The following is a 20,663-nucleotide window of genomic DNA, read 5'->3' as shown; positions in this document are numbered from 1 at the left end:
TGATCTTCAGCAGGCCTGGGAATCAATGACCTGGTCCACTCACTCACTCTTCTCTATACAATACAGAACAGAAGCTCCCATGATGACGTAACTGCCTTTGTCAGCTGGATGCCTGTGAAAAATAACCAGTCCTTTCACTTGTGACACCACCATGAAACCTCAGTTTCTCTTTACATGTCTAATCCTTGTAGCCGATTCAGATACCAACAAGTCAGATGAGGCATCAATGAAATGAGCTGGAGACACTCTAAACTTCTGCGATCTTCTTTCTCCAGTCAGTGACAACACTGAGACGACTTCTCTTCATTCACTCTGTCCCCCACTGCCTTTGTTTTAGGGCTGAACGATATATCGCATTTGCGATAATATCGCGACATGATCAAGTGCAATTTTCTAACCGCAAAGGCTGCGATTATACGCTGCGATTATACTCCGTTTACGTGACATGCGCGAGTAAAACATGTGATATGATCAAACGAGATTGTCTAACCACAGAGGCTGCACTCTGGTCACGTGACACGGGGAGCAAAGTTTTGAAACAGTCTACCGAGAGTGAACTAGCAAGCAAAGCTGTAGCCTACACAATGGCCTCAGGTTCAACAGAACCAGAGCCTGCGGGGATGCTAGTACCAAAGAGGAATGGAACATCAGCCGTGTGGGAATATTTTGGGTTTAAAACAGATGATGTCGCACAGAGTCAAGTACTGTGTAAAACCTGTCTTGGTAGAGTTTCTACATCTCGCGGAAACACTACGAATTTGTACCAGCACCTTAAGACTCGGCACAAAACAGAGTATGGTAGATGTATGGCTAAAAAATCTAGTAGTGTGCAGAATAAACCTAGTAACGTTACTCGGCAAGGATCACTGACCGAACTGTTTGACGGTGTTACGCCATATGAACGCACTTCAAAACGGCACGTGGAAATCACCAAAGCAGTAACCCACTGCATCGCGAAAGACATGATGCCCGTCAATACGGTGACCAAGCCTGGGTTCAATAATTTGGTAACTACACTGGATAAGAGGTACAGAATGCCCTCCCGCACGTATTTCAGTCAGACTGCAATACCCGAGCTACATATGCAATGTAGGCGGAGGGTCGCAGCGGAGTTAAAGGCTGTTGAGTTTTTTGCGGCGACAACAGACATGTGGTCAAGCCGTACAGCAGAGCCCTATCAAAGTCTGACGGTGCATTACATTACCGAAGACCTCCACCTCGAAGCTCGCAGCCTACAAACGGCCTACTTCCCCGAAGACCACACAGGGGAAAACATTGCTGCTGGCCTGAGAGAGGGGCTTGCGTGTTGGGATCTCCCTGAAGACAACCTTGTCTGCATAACGACGGACAACGCGTCAAATATGGTGAAAGCAGCACAGCTGAACGAATGGACCAGGCTCCAGTGTTTCGGACACAGATTACATCTTGCTATTGGTAAGTTACTGCCGTGAGAGAGAGAGAGAGAGAGAGAGAGAGAGAGAGAGTGTGTGCGTGTGCATGCATGTATGTGCGAGCCTGTGTATCACTCTCTCCTACAAACACACCACACTATTATTTATCTTGTTCTTTACTGCTGTTAATTCTAGATATGTTATGTCAACCCCACCCTGATGTACCCACCTCTTCTTATGTATTTTCTTTTTTGTTTTTGTCTTATGGTCTTATGTTCTTGTATGTCATGATGTATGTAACAATAGCTTTGGCAACACTGTTCCCATAGTCATGCTAATAAAGCAACTTTGAATTTGAGAGAGAGAGAGAGAAATGGTGAAACCTTGCATCATAACTGCAATTGTATGTCTAACACTAATTTTACTTTTTACTTTATTTTTTTTTCCCTCCAGAAAATGCAATCAAAGATGGTAGAGTATCAAGAGCAATTGGGCTGTGCAAGAAGTTGGTGGGACACTTCTCGCACAGTTGGAAGAAAAAGGCAGCTCTCACTGAGGCACAGAAGGAGCTTAAGCTTCCTGAGCACTCTCTCATTACTGAGTGCCCTACAAGATGGGGGTCCAAAGAGAAAATGATTGCCAGAGTGCTGGAACAGATGAAAGCCATATCGCAGGTATTGACAGGTGACCGACATGCACGCTCCCTCATCCCAATCTGGCAGGATGCTGAAGTGTTGGAGTCCATTCATAAGGCACTGCATCCTCTCTCCGAATTTACTGATGCTCTTTCTGGAGAAGAGTATGTGAGCATCTCCTACCTCAAGCCAGTTCTCCATCTTCTGGCAACATCAGTCTTGGCTGAAGATGCTGCGGACACTGATCTGACTAGATCAATTAAAACCAAGGTCCTGGCATACCTCAACGACAAGTATAGTGACCTCAACACCCAGGAGCTTTTGGATGTTGCGTCGTTCATGGACCCTAGGTTCAAAACGCAATACATCAGCGCAGACAACCTTCCTGCCATTAAGGCCCGACTGAAGACAGAAATGGTGGAATCGGCTAGACGTACACATAATCAGGTAAATCCTTGAAAATTATATTTCCACAAACACATAATATTTAAAAATAAGCTAACTGCAAAACTAATGTCTCTCTTCCCATCTGGCAGGAGAAGAGGTCTCGCACTGAAACTGCTCAAAATTCTCCAAGTGCACAGGCCTCTGGGGGAAAGGCAAAGAAGACTATTGGTAGTCTTTTTAAAACCAGTGCGGCCTCTTCAGCTTTGCCTCTGCCACTTGAAGATGTCGTGGAGGCAGAGTTGAATAGTTACCTGTTGACCCCTGTCATTGACGGAGAGGATGATCCCTTAGCCTGGTGGAAGGTGCACAACATTCACTTTCCACGACTGTGCAAGATGGCCCGCAAATATCTGTGTGTGCCAGCCACAAGTGCCCCCTCAGAGCGTCTGTTCAGCACTGGAGGGAATATAGTGACCTGCACTCGCTCATCCTTAAAGCCAGCAAAAGTAGATATGCTAGTCTTCCTAGCAAAAAAACCTGTGAGCTAGGATGATTATGGCTAGCTGAGCCATACTCATTGTGCACTTTAGTTTGTGCTGTGTTGCTGTTACTTACTGCAGATAATCAAGATGTTCAGCCAGTTTTAATTTAAAGGCGTGTTTGTGTTTGTGTGTGTGTTTACACAATTGTTATTATGTTTGCACCTTATGTGTAATGTTACTGACTGCAGAGATCAGTAAGATGTGTGTATTTTTTATTTATTAGTTTTATTTATTTAATATTATTTTTTAATTTAATGACTGTCTAGTAGTTCACAGATGTCGAAAAACTGAGTGTGGTAAAGCCACTGATTTATTTTATTTATATTTCTGCAATCTGCACATTGTACTGACTTTCATTTTAATGTTTACACCAGGGTTCCTTGTCAGCACTTTATGCTCAGATGTTTGTAAGCTAAAAATAAACTATTGTGTATGTTCAAATATACTGTTGTGATTGAAGAAGTTAAATAAAAATGTCAGTCATCAATTCATGCATCACCTCATGTCATCATAACAGAGGTCTGTCTTCCAGGAAAGAACAGTTTAAAATTAATGTAATATAGTATTGGCCATACTATATGATGTATTGCTTGTCTTTGTTTAATAATACAGAAGACAAAGACCTTAAAAAATAATCGCATATCGCATCGCAATCGCAATATTGGGGCAAAAAATCGCAATTAGATTATTTTCCATAATCGTTCAGCCCTACTTTGTTTCCAATCTTATTGCATCATTTCTCTGGAGTTGGCTCTTTCTACTTTTGTTATGTCTCTTTATGTCATTGTGGTGGGGCCTGATCTGCGGTGCCGCTGCAGGTGAGGCGGACGCAGCTGAGTGGCATCCACAATCACACCTCTCCAGCATAAAACAATGAATTGAGTCCGGACTGAATGTTGTTGTTGTGTTCGTGTGGCTGGCAGCAGGGAAGCTGCAGCTGAGGTGTGCTGTGACAGCAAATGTGCAATAAAAGTGGTTAAAGATGCTGAAAAGCACAAATGTGTCATCGGGTCTGTCGTAGGTCGTTTACAGTCATGTTTGGTTTCTTCTTTATGATATTATTAATGTTATACTTCTCACTCTGTGGATTTTTGCCCACATGTAACTTCCAGAAAATATGTCAGTAAAATAAAATAGAAAATTCTTCTGAGTTTACAGACACATAAAAGAGCAGCCAGGCTTTGATATTTTGATTGAGAGAAAACTCAGGATTTTGTCACAGTAACTGTGATCATCCTGATCAAACATAATAATGCTCTTTATAATTTTCTAAGCTTTTGGTAAAAATAAACATTTGAAAAATCATCGACAAAAACAACAATATATATTTTAGCATTAAAATATGATTTCAGTTAAAGAGGATGTTTACTTTCATGAATGAACCATTACAGAAACATAATCTTACACAGGTGGTGCTCTTTTTTTCTTTTTTCTCACTTTCACCTCATTTTCAAAGAAATCTCATCGGACACATTTTGATATCAGTGGTTTTGGCATCTTCTGCAAAATGGGTCAAAAGAAGGACTTGACAGGCTCAAAAAAGTAAAAAATAGTGAGATATCTTGCAGAGGGATGCAGCAGTCTCAAAATTGCAAAGCTTCTGAAGCGTGATCATCAAACAATCAAGCGTTTCATTCAAAATAGTCAACAGGGTCGCAAGAAGCGTGTGGAAAAACCAAGGCGCAAAATAACTGTCCATGAACTGAGAAAAGTCAAGCGTGCAGCTGCTAAGATGCCACTTGCCACCAGTTTGGCCATATTTCAGAGCTGCAACATCACTGGAGTGCCCAAAAGCACAAGGTGTGCAATACTCAGAGACATGGCCAAGGTAAGAAAGGCTGAAAGACGACCACCACTGAACAAGACACACAAGCTGAAACGTCAAGACTCGGCCAAGAAATATCTCAAGACTGGTTTTTCTAAGGTTTTATGGACTGATGAAATGAGAGTGAGTCTTGATGGGCCAGATGGATGGGCCCGTGGCTGGATTGGTAAAGGGCAGAGAGCTCCAGTCCGACTCAGACGCCAGCAAGGTGGAGGTGGAGTACTGGTTTGGGCTGGTATCATCAAAGATGAGCTTGTGGGGCCTTTTCGGGTTGAGGATGGAGTCAAGCTCAACTCCCAGTCCTACTGCCAGTTTCTGGAAGACACCTTCTTCCTCTCTGAACAGTGTCTGAGAGGCTGTGGTTGCTGCTGCACGCAATGTTGATGGTGAACAGATCAAAACACTGACAGGATCCATGGATGGCAGGCTTTTGAGTGTCCTTGCAAAGAAAGGTGGCTATATTGGTCGCTGATTTGTTTTTGTTTTGTTTTTGAATGTCAGAAATGTATATTTGTGAATGTGGAGATGTTATATTGGTTTCACTGGTAAAAATAAATAATTGAAATGGGTATATATTTGTTTTTTGTTAAGTTGCCTAATAATTATGCACAGTAATAGTCACCTGCACACACAGATATCCCCCTAAAATAGCTAAAACTAAAAACAAACTTAAAACTACTTCCAAAAACATTCAGCTTTGATATTAATGAGTTTTTTGGGTTCATTGAGAACATGGTTGTTGTTCAATAATAAGATTATTCCTCAAAAATACAACTTGCCTAATAATTCTGCACTCCCTGTAGTAAATCACAGCATTCACCACTTCTTTGACAGATTTGTGACATCGGAGGTTTTCACATCGATAACCTGAGTTCTTTTACTCTTTTTTCAGCTTCAGATGGTCACCGTCTGTAAGACCTACTTTATCAGAGGCACTTCAATGAGTGAATGAGCTTCAGCAAGGGTGCTACTCAAAGGGATGGTGAGTCTTTGTGTCAGTGAGTCATCTGCTAATTAGAGAGTCAGCAGTTCAATCCTGTCTCCTCCTCCTGCAAGATACTGAACCCTGATTTTACCCTGATGACTGTGTGTGCATGTTAGGATTAAAGTGCACAGGATAGAGTGTGAATGGGTAAGTGAGGCTTCTAGTAAAATGTACTTAAAATTTGAAAATATAATACAAAAGTACCATGTAAGTACCAGTCCATTTACAAAATAAAGCACAATCACACACTGGTGGCAGATTGATGGTACTAATGTAACTACACAATAACTTAAGTGTCAAATCAAACAGACAATCCAGTCAGAGACATCAGCAGTTCATCAGTGTAAAGAAGAACCAGTTTCCATTCAGATTATTGATCAGGTCTGCACAGTTAGGACTGAAATGGCACTGATGTCATTTAACATAATAGATCAGGAATCGACATGATTGATTGTGCTGCCCTTCATTAGTGTAGCGGTATGTATATATATGAAACAATCATCTGCAACCATGCAGCTGCACTGCTTTTTAAAGTTGAGCTGCATGTGAGGATAGAAAGAACAGACACAGAAACCACATCCTGAAGAATGACCAATAAATGGACCTTCCCATAGAGATTAAGATTAATAAAATTCTATTCTATTCTACATCAGTGACCTGCATGTAAAAGAAAGATGTGTCCGGGAGAGAAGCCAGCACCACTGAGTCTTGTATTTAGAAGAGACTTTTTCTATGGCCTGTGAAACCACCAACTGAATAACTCTGTGGACACACAACTTCTCCCCATGTTCTGTGTTTTCGTGTTGACTCCGCCCTTCTCAGCGCTCTGATTCACCTCCTGTATTTCTAATGAGGAGGACTCTGGGGTTGCCGTGTCTTCTATCTCCATCTTAGCCTCCGCTAATTCTTTTCTCTGCGTGTCCAGTTTGTTCTGCATTTCTTTTGTGTCCTTCACCAGTTTCTGATCTTCCAGGACTTTCTCTTTTTCTTCCTCCAGATTTTCTGTCTGTGTTTTCTGATTCCACTGAGTTTCTTTCAGAGGGGCCTCGTGTTTCTGAAGCTTTGCGAGCTCGGCAGACAGGCCGTCCTTCTCCTGTTTCAGGATCAGGATTTCACTGTCCCTCTGCCTAAGCTGCTCTTTCAGACGGTTCATCTCAAGGTCAAAGATGCTGGTCTTTTCCTGATCTGAACAAGTCTGTTCCTCTTTTTCTTCCTCAGCTTGGATCCCATATTGTTCCAGCTTGGTAGCATCAGTGAAATTTGGGCCAACAGCTGTTTGACTTGCTGTCTGGCTGTCTTTGAATCCTCTTTTAAAAGTTGATTTTCCGACAGAGTGTTTCGAAAGGCTTCCTAACCTGAGTAAGTTTGTCCAGAACACTTTCCCAGCCAACATTTATATGTGGGGCCCATATGGTTTGGAAATGGGCTGAAAAATGGGCCCCATATAGGATTGTCCACAGGTTCCGTAATGGCCCCATGTTAAATGCCCATATAGGTGCTATGTTGGTAAAATCTGGGAACTAATGGGCCCCAACTGGGCAAAGTACACAGAAACCCCCCCGGGCCCCATCTTTCAAGCTTTTTGTGGGTACCATGTGGGCACCACAAAGACTAAAAAGTGGGTTTTAAGTGTGATTGTCCGCGGGTTCCATAATGGCCCCATTTTATAAGCCCATCTCGGTGTTATATTGGTAGAATCTGGGAACTAAATGGACCCCAACTAGGCAAAGTACATAGAAATCCATCCGGGCCCCATCTTTCAAGTTTTTTGTGGGTACAACACGAGCTAAAAAGTTGGAATGGCATTATCATTGGGTTCTGTAGTTGCATCTTACTTCTAGTTTGAATTGGCTAATTTATGGCACTGGGTGGGCCCCATGTAGCAAAACAGTCACAAAATCAATTTATCAGACGGCCAATACGACACCAAATATATTAAAGCTGACCGCAAACAAAAACAAGTTTGTAAATAAAACCATTTCAAAAATCACGAGGGTAAACAAAACAACATTTTTCACATTTATTTTGTCCAACAACTGTGACTTTACGTAACTGTATTCCAAAGTGCGTAAACTTTTAAAAATTACACAGCCTTTGTACGTGCTATGGAGTTTTTACGTGTTTTGGGGTTTGTACGTGCTTTGTCTCTAGCAGGCACCATAAATATACTTTTATTTATTCACTCCACATAAAATCTTTAACCCTTAGATGCACACGTGGGGTCAAAAATGACCCCACAGGTTGTTTTTCTTCAAAATCTTTAAAATGAAAAGTTGTAATATATTCATATTCCAGGTACTCCTCATAAAATATGTTTGTAACATGAAGCCATTTCTATTTTTATTTATTTTTTCATTAATTAAAAAAAAAAAAATGCAGTTTTTGTATCACTACCCCACTCCTCCACAAGTGGGGTCGAAAATGACCCCAAGCAGTTCCTATGGAATCTTCTATGAAACCTTCATTGTTAGCACGAAATAAAGAGGATCTCGTACATTTACGAGCATTTAATTTCCTGGATTTAATGGTTTAAAAGTTTAATAGATCTTTGAATATAAAATTGAGTCCATTATTAGCAAAAATAATTTTAAAAAGAGCAAAAAAAAATGCTTAATAAATAATAATTTTTTTAAACTTAAGCTTTGTAATTGTAGCAGATTTCATTATGTCTGTAATTTTTTATTTAGCCCCACAGTAGTAAAAGCCATAAATGGGAGTTAGATTTATTACTAGTATTTTACACAGCATTCAGCTATAGTAACATGTTTTGCATTTTCCTACTTCACCGAACAGCTGCACTCTCTTAATAAATTAATAACCAAACATTTCTCAATAACCAATAACTAGATGGAACAGCACAGTATCTAAGAGAGAGATCAGACAGTGTTTGAGCTAAAGAAGCTGTGTGCTTCTTTTGGGGGCTTTTTGCACACTGATCCACCACTGTTTTCCTATAGTACAACGCATATCTGGTAACATTACCGTAAACGTGACCAGTAGGGTCAGGTTCAGATCAGAAAACCGTTTCAGCTGCAGGCATCTACTGCTGTAATTTAAACAATCACTTCATACGCCTCATGTTTTACACCCCTATAAGGTGAGCTTGCTATACTGCACATGAATATTACGTTACATGGCATGACTAGCTCATGTTCAAACATTTAAGATATTGTTCAGTCATTTTGTTTACTGGATAGTGCATAATGGCCAAGTTACGTGAGTGGGAATCCAGTAAAGCCAAAAAAAGAATAATTTTTTTTAAGATAAGATAAGATACCTTTATTAGTCCCACAAGGGGAAATTTCATGTTAATTAATTACAAATACCTTATAGGAAAACCCAAGAAAAGGTTGCAGAAGTACAGAAAAAAACTGCCGTGTACGTTACAGTATGTAAATTCAAAAACTGTAGAGAGAGAATGGCGGAATGAAAACAGAATAAGAAAAGATGAACTTTATTGAGTAGAATATAGGCAGTAAGAGTTTAGTAATTAACTTTTAATTATGTTTGCCAAAGACAATGACAGTAAATTAACCCAATTCTACTTGCTAGCTAAAGATGTTATGCTTCTCCCCCTGAGGGACTAGTAAAAGCGCTATACAAATACAGGCCATTTACCATTTATACCGTTTAGGACAACTATAGAAAGTTAAAATAATCATTGATGAAAACTTATCAAACTTTGAGTATTTAGCTTTGTCATAGTTTTCGATTCTTTGGTATCCTTTTGTCCTCCACGTTCTCAAACACCAGGGAGAGAAAAGGCCGCAACTGACGAAAGACCGCAAAGACCAGTTTTGCCAACTCCTCAGTAAGGAAAATCGCTATCGGTTGTCCTAAAAGTAGCTAGAAGTCGCTAAATGACGTCATTGCCTAATTTGCATAATTGGTCATGCTAATCTAATTGTAACCTATGTTGTTGGAGAGAGAAATAACATCGTGGAAGAGACATAAAGTGAGTAAAAAACGTCCTAAATGCATTTAGAGTTTATTTAGAACTACAAATTAAATGTCTTTTAGCAATTATTGTTTTTTTTTATGTCACAATTCCAACCCTGCTCCTTTACCCGGGCTTGGACCGTCAAAAGTGACCCGAAATAGGCACTCTGGTGGAGTTACTTTGTGTGTGTGTTTATAAGTAGTTTTAAACCTTGTGATCCACAAAACAGCATAAGAGTAAAAGAAGAACTGACTGCGTTACAGCACCCGCTGCTTGTTGAGAGTAAAAGCGATACGCGCTTTCACGTCTTTTTAGAGACTTTTTTTTTAGAAAAAAAGTCGCTAAGGGGTCTGAAAACTCGCTAAATATAGCGACAAAGTCGCTAAGTTGGCAACACTGGGGAAGACTAGACGCTAGGCGGTGCAATCTGCTCCTCCCTCTTTTTAAACGAGCCAATTCGATTGTTCAGTGATGACGTGATGAATCCTACTTCCAGGCCTAAAGTAGTCTGCATTTAATATGGCTTTTGTGTTGAGTGCTTTTCAGACATGGACCCGCAGGAGCCCCAAAGTGAGCCAATGGAGAGAATAGATGAGCGCCTCGAGCTTGTCATAGAGCAAAATATAAGGCTTTATGACAAGATGGACATCATTCAAAAGGAGTTGAATGAACATGAGATGAGGCATGAGGAAGCATCACAGAGTGATTTTGGCAACTTTGTGAGCTTCGTAGGTCTAGGTCTTGCCATAACGAGCACCATTCTCGTTGCATTTTTCGGCAAGTTGCCTCATTAACCTTCAGTTCCGCGACTGAGCGGAACTGTCAATAAATAAATGAATGCATCAAAAAATTGAAAAATATGGCTTTTGTGTTGTTAACTCATTCACTGCCATTGACGTCTATAGACGTCAATTGAAAAACTTACGACGTCAATGGCAGTGAATGAGTTAACTCATTCACTGCCATTGACGTCTATAGACGTCAATTGAAAAACTTACGTTGACTGCCATTGACGTCTATAGACGTCAATTGAAAAACTTACGACGTCAATGGCAGTGAATGAGTTAACTCATTCACTGCCATTGACGTCTATAGACGTCAATTGAAAAACTTACGTTGACTGCCATAGACGTCAATGGCTATAGAAATAAATGTACTATGTACATTTTATTTTTTCATATATTTGTAAATAAATTGTTTTGATAAAACATAACCTTTCTCAGTGTTATTTCTGTTTTATAGAAGTGAAAAACTATGTTATATGTTAGAGGTGTCACAAAGCAAGAAATATTAGTGTCAAAGGCACTTTTCTGCTTGAAATGTATTTTTCACAAAAAGCTCGTTTTCTCCCTTTTTTTGGTCAAAACAGGCATTTTTGGTGGAACCCACCTCTCTTCTACAGCTGATTACTAAAGAATGGAAAATGGTAGAAACAAGCTTTTTTTATGGATGAAAGAAGAGTCTGTTCTTCATTTTGGTAGGTTCAGCGTTTATATGATCATAACACACAGTTTTCTGTGGCTCTTCAAAAATGAGTAAAAATGCTCAAAAACCCTGGCAGTGGGGAGTTACCTGATTTGAAAATGGCTGGCAGTGAATGAGTTAACATGTTTATTGTTATGTATTTTCTTCTATTTAATCTCAAAAAGCTCCTAAAACAGTCAGTGATCACTGTTGACCTCCCTCGGCTTTTATTACCGCAAATCATTTATTTAAGCTCAGTTTTTAAAACCTTAGGGTGTAACTACAGCCCATCCCATGCAGCAGTATATGAATGACTAACTTCGTATTGTGGATGGATTATCTCAGTTGTTCTCCTGGCTGAAGTTTGGTCCTTTTACAGCATCCTGCCATGCGATTACATTTGTTCCTGACCACCGAGAACACTCACGTTAACTTTTATCGAGTGGAAAAAAGTTAGCTTGTTTATATTATGCTAACATAGCTGTGTTGCTAGCGGTCACGTAGCACATCATTATATACCAGCTAGCCCACTTCAATAACCCTACAAACATCACTGCTGTTTAGTTTTCTGTCTTCATTTAAGCTGGAAGTGATAACAGAGCTGTATGTTTTAATTTGTTTCCAAAACCCAGCAGTCAGGACATGCTATATTGTGTTTAGATAGAAGCTAGCGAGCTAACTCCCTGCTAACTTCTAACTCCGTTAAATGTCATAAATTCTGTTTTCATGGATGCCTGGATGTTAAACTCAATTGTTACACCTGGTAGAGCAGAACGCTGATCATTTTATTAAAGATGAAAGACTTTAGACAGTTTTTCAACTCTCAGTAATGCCATAGTGATCGTTTGATATATGGACCTGCAGCGGAGTTTAGGTCCAGACACGGCTAGTGATGTCAGACTGAACAACCGGATAGGAGCTGCTCACATTAAAAACAACTTTAGTTAAAAAGTAATTTTACACCTGATACAAACATTTTAGAAGTCAAACAATACACAAGTTTAAAAGAAAAAAAATATTTTTAAGTTGTTTTTTTTTTAGCATAAGGATGGTTAATATGTTTAGAAAATTAATATTATATAATATTTGTCAAATAATTGTCACCCAAATCAACATCATAATAAAAATATAATTAATAAAATATATAATAATGATGATAATAATAATAACAACAGAAACAGTCTCCATTGAGGCCACTGTTGTTGTGCTAGTGACAGCAGTGTCCTGGCAAAACCTCATTTCTGCACCTGCCGACAGTGAGCATAAGGCAATGACATTATCTACAAAATTACACAGCCTTTGTAGATGCTATGGAGTTTTTACGTGTTTTGGAATTTTTACGTGTTTTGGGGTTTGTACGTGCTTTGTCTCTAGCAGGCACCATAAATATACTTTTATTTATTCACTCCACATAAAATCTAATAAATAAATCATATAATAGAAAAACCAACTATTTACATTTCAACTTTTAACTATTTAAATTTTCAGGGGTTTTTTTTATTATTAATTTTTATTTCCTTTTGTCTAGTGGTTTGGTGCTGTTTCTCAACTCAAAATGTCCTGTTGTAATTGGACATTTTGAGTTAAGAAACAGCACCAAACCCCAACAACACTTCCCTCATGGTGCTTTATATTGTAAGGTCAAGACCCTACAATAATGCACAAAAACTCCAACCCCCTAGAGCAAGCACTTTGGCGACAGTGGGAAGGAAAAACTCACTTTTAAAAGAGAGAAACCTCCGGCAGAACCAGGCTCTGGGATGGGGTGGCCATCTGCCTCGGCCAGTTGGTGATGAGGGAAGGAAGTTGGGAAGAGAAGAGTACGGTAGTTATTTTTTAACCACTCTGGTTTTAAAATTAAATTTAGATTGCCCAATGTAAATGCATATTTTAAGCCAGTTTCAGAGCTTTGTCACGTAATCACATGCACGTTTCAGTTCAATTTTAGCGTGCACATGAGAAAGCCCTAAGGATGATATTTTGGCTCCTCAGTTTGGCATGTGTTTTGAAGGTTTTGACGATTGCTTCGTCAGCCACTGGGTTGTTTGACTTCATTAAGAAGACTAGAGAAGGCCACCTGTCATGGAGTTCGTTGTACACCGTCAGGCTGAGCTGTTCAATGTTCTCTAAGGACATTTTGTAGGTTTTGGACAAGATTTTGTCCCAGACCTTATGGGAAAGCCTCTGTATAATGAAATCTGATGTTCCTGGATGCTATGTCGCTGTCTCATTTTCTTGGCTCATGGCGTGCATTACCAGATCTTTAGTGAAATTTTTCACCACTTCTTTGTATTCTTCCCTGTTTTTAGAGACACTGAGTACTCGTCTTGGTAAAGCCAAAAGGTGTTTGGTGAAGGTTGGGACTGTGATATTATCAAGTTGTTCCCTCAGATAAAAAATCAGATACTTTTCCTTGCAGTTGTGTGTTTGGCACAGATCCTTGAGAATGGCCTTGTCTATCTTTTTCAGCCATTTTGTGGATATGTCCAAATGTTTCAGCCCAATTTCAGGCCAGATTCTCTCAATCAGGCGATCGCTGATGCAGTCAGGAGTCAGGCGCTCTGTGAAGAGCTTGTATTTAGAAGAGACTTTTTCTATGGCCTGTGAAACCACCAACTGAATAACTCTGTGGACACACAACTTCTCCCCCATGTTCTGTGTTTTCGTGTTGACTCCGCCCTTCTCAGCGCTCTGATTCACCTCCTGTATTTCTAATGAGGAGGACTCTGGGGTTGCCGTGTCTTCTATCTCCGTCTTAGCCTCCGCTAATTCTTTTCTCTGCGTGTCCAGTTTGTTCTGCATTTCTTTTGTGTCCTTCACCAGTTTCTGATCTTCCAGGACTTTCTCTTTTTCTTCCTCCAGATTTTCTGTCTGTGTTTTCTGATTCCACTGAGTTTCTTTCAGAGGGGCCTCGTGTTTCTGAAGCTTTGCGAGCTCGGCAGACAGACCGTCCTTCTCCTGTTTCAGGATCAGGATTTCACTGTCCCTCTGCCTAAGCTGCTCTTTCAGACGGTTCATCTCAAGGTCAAAGATGCTGGTCTTTTCCTGATCTGAACAAGTCTGTTCCTCTTTTTCTTCTCCAGCTTGGATCCCATATTGTTCCAGCTTGGTACGCATCAGTGAAATTTGGGCCAACAGCTGTTTGACTTGCTGTCTGGCTGTCTTTGAATCCTCTTTTAAAAGTTGATTTTCCGACAGAGTGTTTCGAAAGGCTTTCCTAACCTGAGTAAGTTTGTCCAGAACACTTTTTGGCAGAGTGCACCTAATTTTTTCTTCCTTGCCTTTCTGAAGCTGTGCAAGCTCAGCAGACAGACTGTCCTTGTCCTGTTTGAGGATCAGGATTTCGCTGTCCCTCTGCCTAAGCTGCTCTTCCAGACGGTTCATCTCAAGGTCAAAGATGCTGGTCTTTTCCTGATCTGAACAAGCCTGAGCCCCTTTTTTGTTAGTGGTGCTCCTCATTTGCACTTTGCGTGACACTGACTCATCAGTGAGTTCTCCAGCTTGGATCTCATATTGGTCCAGCTTGGCACGCATCAGTGAAATTTGGCCGCCCATAAAGAACAGGCTGTCAGATTTTCTGACGTCATGGCCCCGTTCTCTTGGCTTTCATGTTTGAAACAGGCTCCGCCCTCCACAACGTTCCATATTGGCTCATTGAAAATAGATCCCGCCCACAAAGAACAGGCTGCCAGAGTTTTACAATTAAATTCATATTTAGAAATAATAAAATAGAAATTATTGAAAAATATATTCATTTAAATTTATTATGATTCATCCCTCTTCATTTACCCGAAAACCATTTTCACCACTTACTCAAAAGCCCTTCTCTGTGGTAGAAAACCTTTATTTTCCACGCTCACTTCACTTCCATCCGCCTCTATCACGTCTTTTGCCCACTCCGAGATTATTGCCTGTGCCCCTGTTGCTTACTCATAATAAGGTAGAAAGGAGAGTATTTCAAACCAGCAGGTGACCTGATCTATTAATGTTTTCGACACACAGTTTACTTCTATCTGCACAATTTTTAACAATGAAAAAATTATATCTTCATTTTCTTTGTTGAAATAAGCTGAACTCTCTTGTGTTTAGAAAAGAATGCAAATTTTTAAATCAACCTTAAAACCAACCACACAGATAAAAGCTATTTGCTGTTTTAATAACGTTTAATTGCCACTGTATGAGCTTATCTTGTGTTGCATCCTTGAGAGAGAGACCTGCTGCTGCCTCCTTCCTTTGGCTCCTTGTTTGTCTTTATCTGAGCATCACTTTTGCCTCCACTATGACGCCCCTCGTAGCAACATTTAACTTTCAAGGCAGATAAAAAAAAAAGTCTCAGTTTTGAGCGTAATCAGCTCTTAGTTATTCTGACCTCACCATAGCGCCATATGTTCAACACGACGTCTGTGTGCAGGTTCATGACCAAGGAATTAATTGTGGATTTTAGGAATACCGGGAAACCCTTGACCCCTTTGACACTCAAGGGGTCAACGTGGACATTGTGGAGGACTATAAATATCTCGGAGTACACATAAACAATAAATTTGACTCGGTCAAAAACACCACTGCACTTTACAGGAAGGGCCAGTGTCGTCTCTATTTTCTGAGGCGGCTGAGGTCCTTCATCTGTCGGACAATGCTCAGAAATTTCTATGAGTCTGTTGTGGCCAGAGCTATCCTCTATGCTGTTGCATGCTGGGGCAGCAGGTTGAGCATTGCTGATGCCAACAGACTCAATAAACTGATCCACAAGGCCAGTAATGTTGTGGGTATGGAGCTTGACTCTCTTAAGGCGGTGTCAGAGAGGTGAATGTTGTCCAAGATAAAGACAATGTTGGACAATACCTCCCACCCACTCCATGACATGCTGGCTAGCCACAGGAGCACGTTCAGTGAGAGACTGAGATTACCAAAAAGCGCCACTGAACGACACAGGAAATCATTCCTGCCTGTGGCCATCTCCCTGTACAACTCCTCCATCTAACACACTGTAAACACTGCAATAGTTACATCCTTTTGCACATGCTCCTTCCTGCTTGGTAATGTTGCTGTCTATTTTCTGGATATATTTATTTTTTAGTTTTTTTCACACTGAGCAGCTGACATGTTGTACTGCACTCATGTCTCATCCCATAAACCAGTTTCATCCTGCTCTAAAAAAACAGTCAATGCTTTTACTTGTATTTTTCTTTTTATTTGGGTTCATTTTTTTTCACTGAATGCTGGTATACTCGACCTTTCTCTCTCTATTTTCTCAGCTCTTTAAGTGCATATAACTATTTTTGTCTCCAGATGATATAATGAAGATGATTATAATGATAAGGAATATTATACACGGGTGATCACACCCACAAACTACACCCTTTTTGGCTCCTACCTCAAAGCACACTGTGTTCTGTTGATCTTATGTGCTGCACAATAATGTTTAATATTTAGTATTTACTGTCATATTCCCATATATCATTGTGATGTTGTTTATTCTATTACTCTTGTTCTCTTCTGCTTGTTTTCTTTTTTCTTTCTCAGCAGGTGATCCAGGTGATTGATATATGCATTTTTTTTTCTCTGCCCGTTCTGTTGGTTTTTGTCTTTTGCCCTTCTCCCCCGTCCCTCTTCTCAGCTGTTTCTCTTTCCCTCTTTCTTTCTCCCCTTCTTTCCCCCAGTCAAGTCTGTCCCGTATTCAGTAAGTGAAAATAAAATAAACAAAAAAAAAAAACAATAAAAGGTGAATCAAATGGACCATTACGGCAAGGCTGGGATGGTCAATTTGGTAAAGTAAATCCGTTGGGCATCTTTCTTTGCCTTTAGACAACAATTCTGATGGCAAAAGAGCCAAACGGGACAGGCAAAAAAAAAAAAAAAAAAAGATAAGGAATATTATATATAGATTATAGAACTGAGGATGACTATGAGGAAGTTGACAGTTATGATGATGATGTGATGATGATTATTTGGCATGCTTCTCTATGGGGCTCTGTGTTGCCAGTGCAGACTGGCTGCCTTTTGTACATAGCTGAGTGACCGTCAGCACCAAGAGTCACTGCTGCTTCAAAGAGTAATGATGCTCCAGCAGGGGGCGCTGTCACACAAAATAAAGCACAAACGCACACTGACGGCAGCTTGATGCTTCTAATGTAGCTGCAGAATAACTTTAGATCAAACAGACAATCCAGTCAGAGACATCAGCAGTTCATCAGTGTAGAAGAAGAACCAGCTTCCATTCAGATTATTGATCAGAGCTGCACAGTTAGGACTCAAATGACTAAAATGATTCATTGTGCAGCCCTGCATATAAACTACATGAAGTGTCCTCCTCTTGAGGCCACTGTGAGCTCTGCTGCCTTCCTGTTATTTAGTCAGATGAAGCATCACTGAGATGAGCTGGAGCCACTCTGAACTTCTGCCATCTTCTTTTTACAGTCACTGACTGAGCTGCACTGACAACACTGAGCCGGCTTCTCTTCATAGGGTGTCTTTCACTCTTTCCCCACTCTCTCTGTTTCCAACCTTGTTCCATCATTTCTCTGCAGTTGGCTCTTTCTACTTTCCCTTTGTCTCTTTTTGTCACTTTGGGTTTCTTCTGTATAATAATATTAATCCTCTAGTTCTCTGATTCTTCTGATTATTGCTCTGTTCTCTTACGTGCTTCACGTGTTTCTCTAACTTCAATAAAATGTGTTAAGGTGTTATCAATAAAATGACAGTTTAAATAGAAAGTTCAGCGTCCTTCTGTGTTTACAGACACATCAGACTGCAGACAGGCTGTGATATACAGGGAGTGCAGAATTATTAGGCAAATGAGTATTTTGTCCACATCATCCTCTTCATGCATGTTGTCTTACTCCAAGCTGTATAGGCTCGAAAGCCTACTACCAATTAAGCATATTAGGTGATGTGCATCGCTGTAATGAGAAGGGGTGTGGTCTAATGACATCAACACCCTATATCAGGTGTGCATAATTATTAGGCAACGTCCTTTCCTTTGGCAAAATGGGTCAAAAGAAGGACTTGACAGGCTCAGAAAAGTCAAAAATAGTGAGATATCTTGCAGAGGGATGCAGCAGTCTCAAAATTGCAAAGCTTCTGAAGCGTGATCATCGAACAATCAAGCGTTTCATTCAAAATAGTCAACAGAAGCGTGTGGAAAAACCAAGGCGCAAAATAACTGCCCATGAACTGAGAAAAGTCAAGCGTGCAGCTGCCAAGATGCCACTTGCCACCAGTTTGGCCATATTTCAGAGCTGCAACATCACTGGAGTGCCCAAAAGCACAAGGTGTGCAATACTCAGAGACATGGCCAAGGTAAGAAAGGCTGAAAGACGTCCACCACTGAACAAGACACACAAGCTGAAACGTCAAGACTGGGCCAAGAAATATCTCAAGACTGATTTTTCTAAGGTTTTATGGACTGATGAAATGAGAGCGAGTCTTGATGGGCCAGATGGATGGGCCCATGGCTGGATTGGTAAAGGGCAGAGAGCTCCAGTCCGACTCAGACGCCAGCAAGGTGGAGGTGGAGTACTGGTTTGGGCTGGTATCATCAAAGATGAGTTTGTGGGGCCTTTTCGGGTTGAGAATGGAGTCAAGCTCAACTCCCAGTCCTACTGCCAGTTTCTGGAAGACACCTTCTTCAAGCAGTGGTACAGGAAGAAGTCTGCATCCTTCAAGAAAAACATGATTTTCATGCAGGACAATGCTCCATCACACGCGTGTCCAAGTACTCCACAGCGTGGCTGGCAAGAAAGGGTATAAAAGAAGAAAAACTAATGACATGGCCTCCTTGTTCACCTGATCTGAACCCCATTGAGAACCTGTGGTCCATCATCAAATGTGAGATTTACAAGGAGGGAAAACAGTACACCTCTCTGAACAGTGTCTGGGAGGCTGTGGTTGCTGCTGCACGCAATGTTGATGGTGAACAGGTCAAAACACTGACAGGATCCATGGATGGCAGGCTTTTGAGTGTCCTTGCAAAGAAAGGTGGCTATATTGGTCGCTGATTTGTTTTTGTTTTGTTTTTGAATGTCAGAAATGTATATTTGTGAATGTGGAGATGTTATATTGGTTTCACTGGTAAAAATAAATAATTGAAATGGGTATATATTTGTTTTTTGTTAAGTTGCCTAATAATTCTGCACAGTACTAGTCACCTGCACACACAGATATCCCCCTAAAATAGCTAAAACTAAAAACAAACTAAAAACTACTTCCAAAAACATTCAGCTTTGATATTAATGAGTTTTTTGGGTTCATTGAGAACATGGTTGTTGTTCAATAATAAAATTATTCCTCAAAAATACGACTTGCCTAATAATTCTGCACTCCCTGTATTTAACTGACAGAAAAAAACAGGAGATTAATGAACTTGTTTTTCTGATATTTTCACAATTTTTGTTCATCAGGAGAAAAACTTGAACTCCACAGTTAATAAGACTAATTAGTATCAAATACAAATACAGAGGAAATGTTCTCAGCTTCAGTATTTGTATCAAGACTTGCCTGATGAGGTTTTCATTGAGACTAAAAATGTTCAGTGTTTTCATTATAACATCTTCAGTGAGTTTTGTAAATCCTCCATGCAACAATAATAATTAAAAAGACTCAAATTGCTTTCAAATACAGCAGGTGTCCAAAAAAAGGAGAAAAACATTATTTTTAGTGTTTCAGCCACTGAAACAACCAAAAGATGAACTAGTCAAATTGTTATTTAAATGGTTTTTGATCAGTTTTAGTCGCTCCAAATCACAGTGACTAACAGAAAAGTTTCAGATCAGGCTTCTCAGATTTCTGCCTGCAGGCCTGTAGTGACGGCTCTTGACCTTAAATGACAAGAAATGAACACATGACTGTTCTGTGTTTCAGTCATCAGCAGTTCATGTTGTACATTTCATTTACTCCAAGAGATATTTTAGTGTTTTCTCACATAGAAAGAAATTGATGGAATTGATCAAAGATTGAAAGATGAAACAAATACATTCACAATAATTTACACAAAAATGTAAAATGAACCAAAGGAAAGAAATTCACTGAGATCTCACTGAACTACAATGAAAAGTTCTAAAAGTCTAAAACAGGTTATTATCAGTTGTTTTGGCATCTCCTGCTTTTCCAATATTACACAAATCTCAGTGAAAGTGTCTCTGTGAGTGCAGATGTGAGTCATGTCTTCAGGGTCATAGAAGGACACCTCCCCCCTGTCATAGTCCAGCTGGACTCTGATCCTCTGGAGACTCTTCTTCACTGTCACAGTCTGACCAACAACATCAGGGCTGCACAGTGGGGACTAAAATGGCACTGATGCCTCTAATAAATCATCATTCTGTTTGAATTATCAACGATTAAATAATAAACACTGTTTTTTGTGCAGCCCTACACATAAACTACATGAAGTTTCCTCCTCTTACTTTCCCCTTTGTCTCTTATTGACACTTTAGATTTCTTCTGTATAATAATATTAATCCTTAAATTCTCTGATTCTTCAGATTATTGCTTTATTC

At 40.1% G+C, this 20,663-nt stretch overlaps 1 protein-coding gene across 1 annotated transcript; it reads left to right on the top strand.

Annotated features, from left to right (window-relative positions):
* Positions 1–584: 584 nt before the first annotated feature.
* Positions 585–3,452, top strand: LOC146563011 (E3 SUMO-protein ligase ZBED1-like). Its single transcript, XM_085295823.1, has 3 exons — positions 585–1,434; positions 1,845–2,473; positions 2,563–3,452. Exons 1-3 carry the CDS (start codon positions 585–587, stop codon positions 2,959–2,961), a joined length of 1,878 nt encoding a protein of 625 aa, XP_085151949.1. The 3' UTR covers positions 2,962–3,452.
* Positions 3,453–20,663: the final 17,211 nt, after the last annotated feature.

This window comes from Mchenga conophoros, linkage group LG12 (genome assembly GCF_057382185.1).
Source record: "Mchenga conophoros isolate Kocher_MC1m ecotype Shallow Benthic linkage group LG12, M_conophoros_male_GT1.1, whole genome shotgun sequence".
NCBI classification, from domain to species: Eukaryota; Metazoa; Chordata; class Actinopteri; order Cichliformes; family Cichlidae; genus Mchenga; species Mchenga conophoros.
This window is presented reverse-complemented; position numbering and strand designations above follow the sequence as displayed.